The sequence below is a fragment of the Onychostoma macrolepis genome, chromosome 11, assembly GCF_012432095.1.
Source record: "Onychostoma macrolepis isolate SWU-2019 chromosome 11, ASM1243209v1, whole genome shotgun sequence".
Classification (NCBI taxonomy): Eukaryota; Metazoa; Chordata; class Actinopteri; order Cypriniformes; family Cyprinidae; genus Onychostoma; species Onychostoma macrolepis.
In genome coordinates, this window is record NC_081165.1 from 26,522,958 (window position 1) to 26,536,108 (window position 13,151).

Below are 13,151 nucleotides of genomic sequence, written 5' to 3' on the forward strand. Positions count from 1 at the left end.
CCCCAACATTTGAGCTTTTCTCGTGCTTCAGGTCAGAACACAGCTCGTTCCCTTTGAAATACTGAGGGGAAAAAATCGAAATAATACATCTTTAGATACTAATAATTTACCATCATTGAGAACATTTAATAAAACCAGCGAATACAAATCAAAAAGGGACACACTGGTAGTCTGCTTTTTATTTTCATAGCACTATAGGCTACAGATAAAAACTGCACAACAAGCAATAACAAATGTAACTGATAATCCTTTATGGATCCAGTAAAACTTACAGTTACAGTGGTGAACTAATATGCACTGATGCACAGTAAAAATATAGTAAAAGTGATATGTAACATTAAAATGTATATGTAGTACAAGTTGTAGTAAAGTGAATAATATTAAAAGCGAGTACAACAGCACAATAACATACCTGATATAATAGATTTATAATAGCACAAATTATATGTGTAATACAATAATAAATAAATGAATAACAATAGATTATAGAATAGAATAGAATAGAATAGAATAGAATAATAGCAAGTAGAATATGTAATATCAAGGGTGGAATAATACAGAATAGACAATAATGAAGAATAAATTAATAGTCAATTATAAAGTAAATTAAATAATCGTGAAAAGTACAGTTTTATAATGGTATTTGTGTAATAATTATTAAACAAAGACACAACTAATGACAAGCAAAAAATTGTGGTCATGAATTCCAAATTGTTTAATTAATGAGCTCCTTGAGTATTTTATATATATATATATATATATATATATATATATATATATTAGTTGTGATAACAAGACCTGACTAATAAAGACTAATTCTCCACTGCTTCCCTCAAGATTTTCCTATATTTTCTAATGAGGTTTTTCAATGAATGAGTAAAATAATGTAAACAACTTGACAAAGCTTGACATTTTGCTCTACAATGCAAATTACACTCACCCATGCAGAAAACATTTTTCAATATATGTTACCACATAGGAATGTTTGGGGTGTGAGTGTGTGCAGTTTACGTTGTACAACAAAATGTCAAAGTATAGTTATGTTTAACACAGACCAGAATATGACATGCCCCCCCCCCCCCAAAAAAACTTTCTATAAATCAAAATTAATAATCATTATTACAACATAAAGAGCAATAATAAACAATGATTTTGTCATGATATTGCAGCTTCACTCACTAAGGAGTTCCTGTGTTTATCATTTCTAGGCTATTTACATTATGCAGTTTTTGTGTAAATGCACATACAGTACATGATCAGCATTAAACAGCCTGTGTAAATAATTTTAAATGCGGTCTATAGTGTTGTGATTGACTCAAGAAACTGGTTATTTTTAAATATTTGACAAAAACGACAGAAACATTTAACATTTAATAAAGTTCCTTGATTATTACGCCGGAATGAGAGTATAATTCCTAGCAAAATCGGACTAGAAAATCGCAACTTTTCATTTTCCGCCGGTCTTAGTACACGATATAACTACAGAAGAGTCAAGTTTTAAATAGGAAAACTGTCGAAACTCTTTGGTCATTTTTGAATGCGATGCTACTGGTCTAATAGGATTCAATGATCTATGCTAAGCTATGCTAAAAGTGCTATCGCCAGACCCGGAGATCGGCTGAATGGATTCAAAAACGGTAAAACTCAACTTATTAACTCTGGGGGAGTTGGAGAATGAGCCTATTTCCAAAAAAAGTGGAGTGTTCCTTTATTTCTGAGAGTGTAGTTAACGAAGCTCAAGTGCCACCTACAGGCCTATCATGTGAAGTGTAGGCTGGCTAAATACGTGACGTGAAAGGACTTTATTACCATTTTTGATAATCATGCTGCATTATGAAAGTGTCTTATGCTCATCAAACCTGCATTTATTTGATCAAAAATACAGAAAAATTTTAATATTGTGAAATATTACAATTTAAAAGAATGTTTTTCTTTTTTTTAATATACTTTAAAATATAATTTATTTCTGTGATTCAAAGCTGAATTTTCAGCATCATTACTCCAGTCTTCAGTGTCATATGATCCTTTAGAAATCATTCTAATATTCTGATTTATTATCAATTATGGAAACAGTTGTGCTGCTTTTATTTTATTTTGCTTTTTATTTTATTTATTTATTTTGGAACCTGTGATACTTTTTTGGGGTTCATTGATAAATAAAAAGTTAAAAAGAACAGCATTTATTCAAAATAGAGATGTTTTCTAACAATATCGAACTTTACTATCACTGTTTCTATCAATTTAACAAATCCTTGCTGAATAAAAAATAATTTCTTAAAAAAATAATAAAAAAATTTACGGTTTTGAATGGTACACTCTCAGAAATAAAGGTACAAAAGCTGTCACTGGGGCAGTACCTTTTCAAAAGGTACACTTTTGTACCTATTAGGTTCAAATATGTACACTTTAAGTACTAATATGTACCTTTAAGGTACCAAAATGGACCTTTTAGGTACAAACATGTACCTTTTGAAAAGGTACCGCCCCAGTGACAGCTTTTGTACCTTTATTTCTGAGAGTGTAGTGTATATTGTTACAAAAGTTATATTTTGTTTATACTTTATTTCGATAGTCCACTTTAGACATTATACTAACTAAGTAACTTTGTAACTACATGTCAACTACATGTCAGCTAATTCTCATTAATTTGCAACTTACATGTCTACTAACTCTCAGTAGGGTAGGTTTAAGGTTAGTAGAATAAGTTGACATACTTGCAAAGTTTCTCATAGTCAGTATGTTGTATGTTGTGGAGCCATCAAAATAAATTGTTAGAAGATATTAATCAGACAGTCTACTAATACTCTAATGACTGCTAGTTGACATATAGTTGAAAAGTTACTTACTGTTAAGGTTAAATCATATAAGGACAATGAAATAATTTATTTTTAAATACTGTTTAATGAACTAAAGTTCATTATTTCTTCATTTTCCAAAATACATATACACAGATGAACTACAAATGAATCTATTATCTTTAACCTGTTTTGGCAGATGGAATAACAGATAGAACCATATAATGATAGATAGATAGATAGATAGATAGATAGATAGATAGATAGATAAGTAGAGAAAACAGCTTCTAGAAAATAAACACATTTTATTGCTGACATTAAACATCCTAGTTCAATTTTCCTATACACTTCTTTATTCCAAAAACAGAAAAAAATGGTTTGTGCACAAGGTGATGACACAGTGTAAGACAAATTGCCAGTAAGTCAACAAAAGTATTGGGACAGTGAGGCCAATTCCTTTATTTTTGATGTAGACTGAAAACATTTGGGTTTGACATCAAAAGATGAATATGAGATTAACATTTCAGCTTTTATTTACAGGTATTTTCATCTGGATCTGATACACAACTTAGAAGATATCACCTTTTTTTCATGTTACCAAAAGTATTGGAACAGATATAATTAACATAGATTAAAGTGAAAAAGACTTAATATTTAGTTGTAAATCCTTTGCTTTCAATAACTGCATCAAGCTTGTGACCCATTGACATCACCAAACTTTTGCATTCTACTTTTGTGATGCTTTTCCAGGCTTTCACCGCAGCCTCTTTCAGTTTTGGGGGGTTACTCCCTTCAGTCTCTTCTTTAGCAGGTAAAATGCATAACTCTACAGGGTTTAAGTCTGGAGATTGACTTGGCCAGTCTAAAACCTTCCACTTCTTACCCTGATGAACTCCTGTGTTGTTTTGGCACTATGTTTTGGGTCATTATCTTGCTGCATGATGATCAATCAGTTTGGTTGCATCTTTCTGTAAATTGTCAGACAAAATATTTCTGTAGACTTCTGAGTTAATTTTGCTGCTGCCGTCATGTGTTACATTATTAATGAAGATTATTGAGCCTTTCCCAGAAGAAGCGATGAAAGCCCAAGCCATTACATTATCTGTGTAATGTGTACTATAATTTACACCTGTGTACTCTGTGTTTCAGATGTGCTTGTATGTTTAGGATCATGAGCAGATCCTTTCTTTCTCCAAACTTTAGCCTTTCCATCACTTTGATCCATAAAACCTTGTCCCAGAATTTTTGAGGCTCGTCTCCCATTCTTCTCGCTAATGAGTGGTTTGCATCTTCTGGTGCAGCCTCTGTACTTTTGTTCATGAAGTCTTCTGCGAACAGTAGATTGTGAGACCTTCACTCCTGTCCGCTGGAGGTTGTTGCTGATGTCACTAACAGTTGTTTTAGGGTCTTTCTTTACAGCTGTCACAATGTTTCTGTCGTCAACTGATTTTCCTTGATCTACCCGTTCGAGGTGTTACTTAGTACACCAGTGGCTTCTCTCTACCTCAGGAGATTCCAAATGGTTGTACTTGCTATTGCCAGAGTTTGTGCAATGGTTTGATTGATTTTTCTTCTTCTCTCAGCTTCACAATTGCTCGTTTTTCACCCATAGACACCTCTCTGGTTTTCATGTTGGTTACACGTCTAACTAACTATAAATGCAGTCTGCATGGATCTGAAACTGAGCGCAGACATTCAGTGCTATTTATTGTTTGAATAATCAATTAATAGGACACACCAGGGCAACAAAACACACCTGTCAGTCACATGTTCCAATACTTTTGGTAACATGAAAAATAGGTGGGTTCATCTTCTAAGTTGTGTATCAGATCCAGATGAAAATACCTGTAAATAAAAGCTGAAATGTTAATCTCTCATCTCATATTCATCTTTTGATGTCAAACCCAAATGTTTTCAGTCTACAGCAAAAATGAAGGAATTGGCCTCACTGTTCCAATACTTTTGGAGGGCACTGTATGTGTATGTGTGTGTGTGTGTGTGTGTGTCAGTCAAAATATCTCAGTTTAAACAAAAAACTAAATATAATTACAGTATTTTGTATCTTGAAAAAAAGTAACTATTCTGAATGCAAAGAACATTTTACAACGGCAATATAAATATATATTATATAAATACATTTTATATTTTATAAGAACATTTTACCGCTGACTAGTTTTGATTTCCTCACTGATATGCATTGCATTGACTGGTGCGGAGTTTCCTAGATGACTTAGTATTTTATTAGAAATTTAATAACAGTTGACATAATTAATTTTTATTTTTATTTTATTTTTATTTTTTTGCAACAAGTATCCATCGCATCCTCACCTTATCTTACTTCCAGAAATTGTGAAATCGAGGTTTGTTTCCAAGAATTTTAAGAATTAATTCTGAAATACTCAGGTAAAAATAAAGTATACTTAAATGCTCTAAAAGTACTTAAATACAAGCAAGTACATTTGTAGTATATTCTTATTTTCTGTGCTAAATAAAATGGTAAAAGTCATGCACTATAAATACATTAATTAAAATAATATTTTTACTTCAGTAGGACTTCAGTGCACGTGAAAAAGTATACTATACCACTAATACTTAAATAGATTTTTAGTGCATTGAAAAAAAGTATACTACCGCAAAAATATACAGCGGAGTTTCATTAGTGTATTTCTTAAAAGTGTGCTTTCAGTGTTCGTAGACTTTTGTAAAATAATGCTAAGTTTAAATTAACTTGATATTATTAAACACATATTTCTAATGTACTAGTTATAAGTACATTTTCCCAACTGTGGTACTTAAGTACACTTAATATAAATGCACTAATTAACACTAACACTTGATTTTAAGTATAGTCAGATAATGTAAACCAAATTAACATGTAGTTAAATATTTCATATAAAGTAAATATTAACATAGTTACAGTACATTTGAAATGAATTATTTAATGTATAAACGTGGGCGATACATTATAAATACACTTTGTATATATTTTTTATATATTATTCTTATATTTTAAATAATTCATAAGTCTATTTTCTATGCATGATGACTATATTTAAAAGTGTATGAAAGGTGGGTTCAAGTGTACTACAAATGGTAACTAAATAATTTTTTTTAATACAGAGATAGTATGTTAAAAGCACACTGCTCTAACATAACTTACTTTCAGTTTCAATTAACTAGAAATGTGTCTTTCACTTCCACTCCATTTGTGTATATAGTGCATATTTTGGGTAGCAATGCAATACATAATATTATATTTATTAATATTATTAATATGACAATATCTGTAGTTAATATTAGTTAAATGGAAGAGTGAAATCCTGCCCATATCCAGAGAGGAAATAAAATGATAAAAGCACTGATGTGCATTTACTGAAGCGCATTCAGGAACTGTGAATAAATTACTGAACAAATTGCCGCAATAGGCCTAATAATAATAATAATAATATCTCGGCTATAATAACATCCTCAACAAACAAACAAAAAAAGATAAAATTTGATTAATATGTACATACAGTACCAGCCAAAAATTTGGACACATTACTATTTTGAATGTTTTTGAAATAAGTCTCTTCTGCTCATCAAGGCTGCATTTATTTGATAGAAATAGAAAATAGAAAAGTAAAAAAAAAAAAAAAAAAAAAAAAGCAGCATTCATTTAAAATAGAAATCTTTTGTAACAATACCATTCAAAAGGTTGTAATTCAATGGGTTAGTAATTTTCTTTTTAAAGAAATTAATAATTTTATTCATAAGAATGTGTTAAATTGATTTAAAAAAGTGACACTAAAGACTTATATTGTTATAAAAGATTTCTATTTTGAATAAATGCAGAAATTAGATTTTTTTTTTTTTTTTTTTACTTTTTAGTCATCAAAAAATCACAGGTTATAAAATAAAAATTAAGCAGCACAACCGTTTCTAACATTTATAATAAAGAAGCATGAATGATTTCTGAAGGATCATGTGACACTGAAGACTGGTGAAATGATGCTGAAAATTCAGCTTTGATCACAGAAATAAATATGTTAAAGTACAGGAAAAATAGAAACCATTATTTTAAATCGTAACAATATTTCACAATATTATAGTTCTTTCTGTATTTCTGATCAAATACATGCAGACTTGCTGATCATAAGTGACTTCTTTCAAAAACAGTGAATAGTAACTTTTGGCCAAATTTTAAAACGAAATGTTGTATAAATGAAAAGGTTAGGAATCATATTTGTTTCATATGTTTTTTATTGGGAGTGGGGGACCTCAAACATGAATTTTGTCTAGAGCCTCCAAATGTCTAGAACCGGCTCTGATTGTCTCCAGAAAGTCCTATAAACACATTATAACAGTTATAAGAGAAAAGCAATAAACATTTGATTCCGTTCAGGTTTATTTCACAATACACATTGTTTCCAAGCAGCTTTACAGTTTGTGTTACAATAGTATTGTTATCAGCCACAAAGTAATGTCCATTTGGCAGTAATATACGTACATGTATGTAATATGCTTAGTTAGCGTCATGTTTTCAATTATGTTCAGTTATGTGCTGTTGTTGTTTATTAAATATTATTATTCAATAAATAATATTTTTATATAAATAATAGTAATAGCCTAATTAATAATAGTAGCCTATTTAGTATTCAGAAGCGATCTGTTAGATGGCGACAAGAGACTGTAACCAGGGTTTGAAAATGAGTGATTATACTATAATAACCCCTACAAATACAACTCATTATATACACTAAACACTTTAATAGAGACATGTTTGGCGCAGGGAATTCTGGGTGTACTCGGCCCAGCCAATGAACTGGTTCCAAGAGTCCTGGTGGCTGTGGCAGAAGGTTCGTAGGAATCGCCCAATTTCTTGAATCTTCCTTTCGGTCTGCCCATTCGTTTGGGGATGATATCCCGATGACAGGCTGATGGTCACACCTAGGAGATTAAAGAAGGATTTCCATATCCTTGATACAAATTGGGGTCCTCGATCTGAAACAATATCCTCTGGAATGCCATAGTATCGGGAGATGTGGTTAAACATCATTTCTGCAGTTTCCATTGCCGTGGGAAGACCTTTGATGGGGAGCAGATGACAAGACTTAGAAAATCGGTCAATGATTACAAGAATACAGGTATTACCATCTGAGGGAGGCAGATCCGTGATGAAGTCCACTCGGTGTGACCAGGGGCGATTGGGAATGGGCAGTGGAAGGAGTTTGCCAGATGGTAAGTGGCATGGACTTTTGGAGATGGCACAGTCATCTATCTAAAAATCTAAAAGGAATCTAAAAAATGCATTTTATTTGGCAAATAATACACAGAAACATAAAAAAATAATTTGTTAATCGCCAATACTGTTAGTTTAGGGCAGCTGTGGTACAAACCTTGCATTGGGTGGTGGTCTAATAAATTTGTTAAGCACTAGGCTATATACGCACTAACATAACATTTGTAGAATTATAAAATCTAATATATATATATATATATATATATATACATTATTTAAAAGTATAATTCTGTGTATTTATAACTATACTAATTCAGCATTAAAACTGGTTAAAAAAAATATAAATAAATATATATATTCTTGTCTTCATGGTTTGGTAGTAAAGTGTTATACAAATTATTACAAATTATTAATGAATACCTCTGTGACAACATGACTGAACATGTTGTCCTCACCTTATCTTGCTTCCAGAAATTGTGAAATTGAGGTTTCAAGTATTTCAAGAATTAATTCTGAAATACTCAGGTAAAAATAAAGTATACTTGAATGCTCTAAAAATACTTAAATACAAGCAAGTACATTTGTAGCACATTCTTATTTTTTTTTGTGCTAAATAAAATGGTAAAAGTCATGTACTATAAATGCATTAATTAAAATAATATTTCTACTTCAATAGGACTTCAGTGCACTTGAAAAAGTATATTATACCACTAATACAACCTGAATTCCGGAAATGTTGGGACATTTTTTAAATTTGAATAAAATGAAAACTAAAAGAATTTCAAATCGTATGAGCCAATATTTTTATTCACAATAGAACATAGATAAATTTGATGCTTGCTTCAAGTCTCAAAATAATTGGGACGGGGGCATGTTTACCTTCTTTTCAAAACAGCTTGAAGACGTCTGGGCATCGAGGTTATGAGTTTTGGTGTTGGAATTTGGTCCCATTCATTATGACCATGTCTATGTTCAGAAATAGAGCTTTGCAATTGGATCCGCACGCCTCATATCTCGTTGACCCCGTTACACTAATAATAATAATAATAATAATAATATCTCGGCTATAATAACATCCTCAACAAACAAAAAAGAGATTACCTTAGATACATTTTGATTAATATGTACATACAGTACCAACCAAAAGTTTGGACACATTACTATTTTGAATGTGTTTGAAATAAGTCTCTTCTGCTCATCAAGGCTGCATTTATTTGATAGAAATAGAAAATAGAAAAGTAAAAAAAAAAAAAAAAAAAAACAGCATTCAAAAGATTTCTATTTTGAATAAATGCAGAATTTTTTTTTTTTTTTTTTTTTTTACTAGTCGTCCAAAAAATCACAGGTTATAAAATAAAAATTAAGCAGCACAACTGTTTCTAACATTTATAATAAAGAAGCATGAATGATTTCTGAAGGATCATGTGACACTGAAGACTGGTGAAATGATGCTGAAAATTCAGCTTTGATCACAGAAATAAATATGTTAAAGTACGGTAAAAATAGAAACCATTATTTTAAATCGTAACAATATTTCACAATATTATAGTTATTTCTGTATTTCTGATCAAATACATGCAGACTTGCTGATCATAAGCGACTTCTTTCAAAAACAGTGAATAGTAACTTTTGGCCAAATTTTAAAATGAAATGTTGTATAAATGAAAAGGTTAGGAATCATATTTGTTTCATATGTTTTTTATTGGGAGTGGGGGACCTCAAACATGAATTTTGTCTAGAGCCTCCAAATGTCTAGAACCGGCTCTGATTGTCTCCAGAAAGTCCTATAAACACATTATAACAGTTATAAGAGAAAAGCAATAAACATTTGATTCCGTTCAGGTTTATTTCACAATACACATTGTTTCCAAGCAGCTTTACAGTTTGTTTTACAATAGTATTGTTATCAGCCACAAAGTAATGTCCATTTGGCAGTAATATACGTACATGTATGTAATATGCTTAGTTAGCGTCATGCATTCAATTATGTTCAGTTATGTGCTTTTGACTGAATTGTTTAGCAAATTTCATGATGGCTGTTGTTGTTTATTAAGTATTATTATTCTATAAATTATTCTATTCTATTCTATTATTATTCTATAAATAATATTTTTATATAAATTATAGTAATAGCCTAATTAATAATAGTAGCCTATTTAGTATTCAGAAGCGATCTGTTAGATGGCGACAAGAGACTGTAACCAGGGTTTGAAAATGAGTGATTATACTATAATAACCCCTACAAATACAACTCATTATATACACTAAACACTTTAATAGAGACAGACGTGTTTGTGAAAGATGTTTTTTTTTTCTGTTTTAGAGGGATGAACATTGTTAAATTATACCATATTTATTGCATCAAAATTGTATCTATCTATCTATCTATCTATCTAAAAATCTAAAAGTAATCGAAAAAATGCATTTTATTTAGCAAATAATACACATACACATAAACATAAAAAAATATTTTGGTAATCACCAATCATGGGCTTCGCTAGGCCATTTTAGGGGGGCTTTAGCACCCCTAAATTTCTGCTCAGCCCCCCTAAAAATCTTGCGGTTCTTTCCCTTATAATTTCAAATGAAAACGGCAGCAGACTTCGGCTCCTCCGCATCTTTCTGCGCGTTCTTTAATCCACAGACTGCGGTGGCGCAGAGGAGAAGACAAGGAGGTGTTTATCGATAAAGATTGTTATAATATCTACATCTATGCAGTTCTTTGTCATAAATACAGTTTACAAAAAGTCATGGGAGAGCAATCGGTTTCCAATCTACTGTAAAGTTTTCGCTGCATTCACCATTGATCACACCACAGCTGTTTCCTTCAGCTAAAGCCCTTAACACATATGAACGCTTTATAAAACGATCACGTTATTGCTATTTTCATTTGAAAATTTAGCTTTCAATATAGAACATAATATTACAGTGCATGTGGCATTAACTACCATACAGTTATGCATAGAAATGATTAAAGACAGTGACCGACAGTACTCAGTCAGTGCACTTATTTTAATTGCATATCAGAGTGATTGACAGAGATTGAAACATTGTGTGTGTGTTTTGTATTAATTAAAAAAAAAAAAAAAAAAAATAGTTTGAATTGAATTTATGTAGTACGGTTATACAATTTTTTGAACAAATTTTCAATCAATTCTTTTGTAAATATTTTTTTAATTTTTTTTATTATTATACCCTCATTGGGGGCTCAGCCCCCCTAAAATGAAAATCCTAGAATCGTCCCTGTCACCAATACTGTTAGTTTAGGACAGCTGTGGTACAAACCTTGCATTGGGTGGTGGTCAAATACATTTGTTAAGCACTAGGCTATATACGCACTAACATAACATTTGTAGAATTATAAAATCTAAAATATATATATATATATATATAATTTCATATTATTATTATTATTATTATTATTTAAAAGTATAATTTTGTGTATTTATAACTCAATAACAATTCTAATTCAGCATTAAAACTGGTTAAAAATTTAAAAAATGAAAAAAAAAAAAAAAAAAATGCTTGTCTTCATGGTTTGGTAGTAAAGTGTTACACAAATTATTACAAATTATTAATGAATACCTCTGTGACTACATGACTGAACATGAAGCTTCTGAACCCAGAACAGATATACTATTTTTTGAACCAATTGTGAATCCAGTTCCCAGGACTTTGGCCTCCACCCCGTCCACACCAGCAGATGCACCCGTGTCAAATCCAACTCCCACTTTCAGACCAAGTGGACCGGCTTTAACTGATGCACTGGCGAGTTCAACTCGAGCCATTGCTTCGACTCCATCCGGACTGGCTGCAGTACTATATGAGGAATTTGGACCTTTGGCTTCTGCCTCTGCTGCAAATAGACTGCATTCAGCACTAACTCGTCCAAATCCTCTTTCTGCAAAGTATCCAAACTGGGGAATCATCATTCCTGTTTTGGCATAAGAGCCTTCTTTAGCATAACTGCCTTCTATATTGACAGTCACTGGTATGCCATTCATGTTTATGATTTCGCTTGAAACAATAGCTGATGTATCTTGCACTCCCATGTATCCAATATTGGGAATCCTCTTTCCTGGTTTGTTTTCACTCGCTACGCAATACGTCTCAATCACGTTTATGATGTCGCTTGAAACAGCAGCTGATGTATCTTGCGCTCTTGACTTTTTTATGGTAGCCTCGTCGAATTCATTTATGTCAGAGTTCTCTTCATCTGCACATAGACATGGATGTTTAGAGAAACAACAAGCTTTATATACATGTATGCCCTCTTGTGCTGAACATTAGAACACTGTAAATGTGACGAGTTGGTTTTAGTGAACCTTGCAAGCTAATATTTCTGTATTTGGTGTGATTCAGTCTGAGATTTGGTTTGCATGCATCTTCATAGAGTTTTAGTGATAATATATTTTACATTTAATTAAGACACATATTTCATATTTCTTTTAAAAATAACTGCAACAATCTTTTTCTTTGACCTTCAGCATTTGGGAATATTCAGAAACACATATAGGCTACTGTATAACAAACTACATTGAGAAAATGAAGAAGTACCTAAATACACAAAATAAAATAAATAAATTAACAAGTAATACTAAATTGTAGAGTTTGTGCAAAGTCAGTGTTAGTAATATAGACCAACTATTACAATACACTCACCACTTTCCTCATCTCCACGGTGGAAATGTCTGTTATCGGGTCTATCAGAGTCTTCATCTGCAAATAAAACAAATCTTAATGCAGTGCAAATAGACACAGATGTGTAGAAAAACAACAAGCTTTATATTAAAATGCACTTACCATTTCCACCATGTCCACGGAGCCTTAACTTTTGTTCTTTAGACATTTTTGTGTGTCAGGTTCTCAATCTCAGTAAGTCTTTGGTGGAGTGTCGTGGTGTCTCGGTCAGAACCGCTGCTCCATATATACACCATCGACTGAAAGTGAAAGCCAAAAACAAGAAGTCCTGCAGTAGGTTTCATTGAAGCCCAAGTCCTTGATCACTTTCCATCCCATATGGAGCCCATTGTTACTTAAAAGAAATGTACAAACGGAAGTGTTGTATAATGAACAGGTAAACTATGACTTGTATTATTTGTTCCTGTTATTTATTAAAACTGAAGCCCTAGAGG

At 31.6% G+C, this 13,151-nt stretch overlaps 1 protein-coding gene across 1 annotated transcript; it reads right to left on the reverse strand.

Moving 5' to 3' along the window:
- Nucleotides 1–9,716: 9,716 nt before the first annotated feature.
- On the reverse strand, nt 9,717–12,948 carry LOC131549643 (uncharacterized). The gene is made up of 3 exons (XM_058792003.1): nt 12,820–12,948; nt 12,679–12,735; nt 9,717–12,232 (listed from the first exon to the last, which is right to left on the reverse strand). The coding sequence occupies exons 1-3, from the start codon at nt 12,863–12,865 to the stop codon at nt 11,610–11,612; spliced, it is 726 nt and encodes a 241-aa protein (XP_058647986.1). The 5' UTR covers nt 12,866–12,948; the 3' UTR covers nt 9,717–11,609.
- Between the last annotated feature and the right edge of the window lie 203 nt (nt 12,949–13,151).

Bases quoted from the DNA above. Each gene is read 5' to 3' on its own strand.
- LOC131549643 (XM_058792003.1), bottom strand. From the start codon at position 12,865: ATGTCTAAAGAACAAAAGTTAAGGCTCCGTGGACATGGTGGAAATG. The intron at 12,736-12,819 runs GTAAGTGCATTT...TTTTATTTGCAG, and splicing joins CCGTGGACATGGTGGAAATG to ATGAAGACTCTGATAGACCC. The intron at 12,233-12,678 runs GTGAGTGTATTG...GTCTATGTGCAG, and splicing joins CCGTGGAGATGAGGAAAGTG to ATGAAGAGAACTCTGACATA.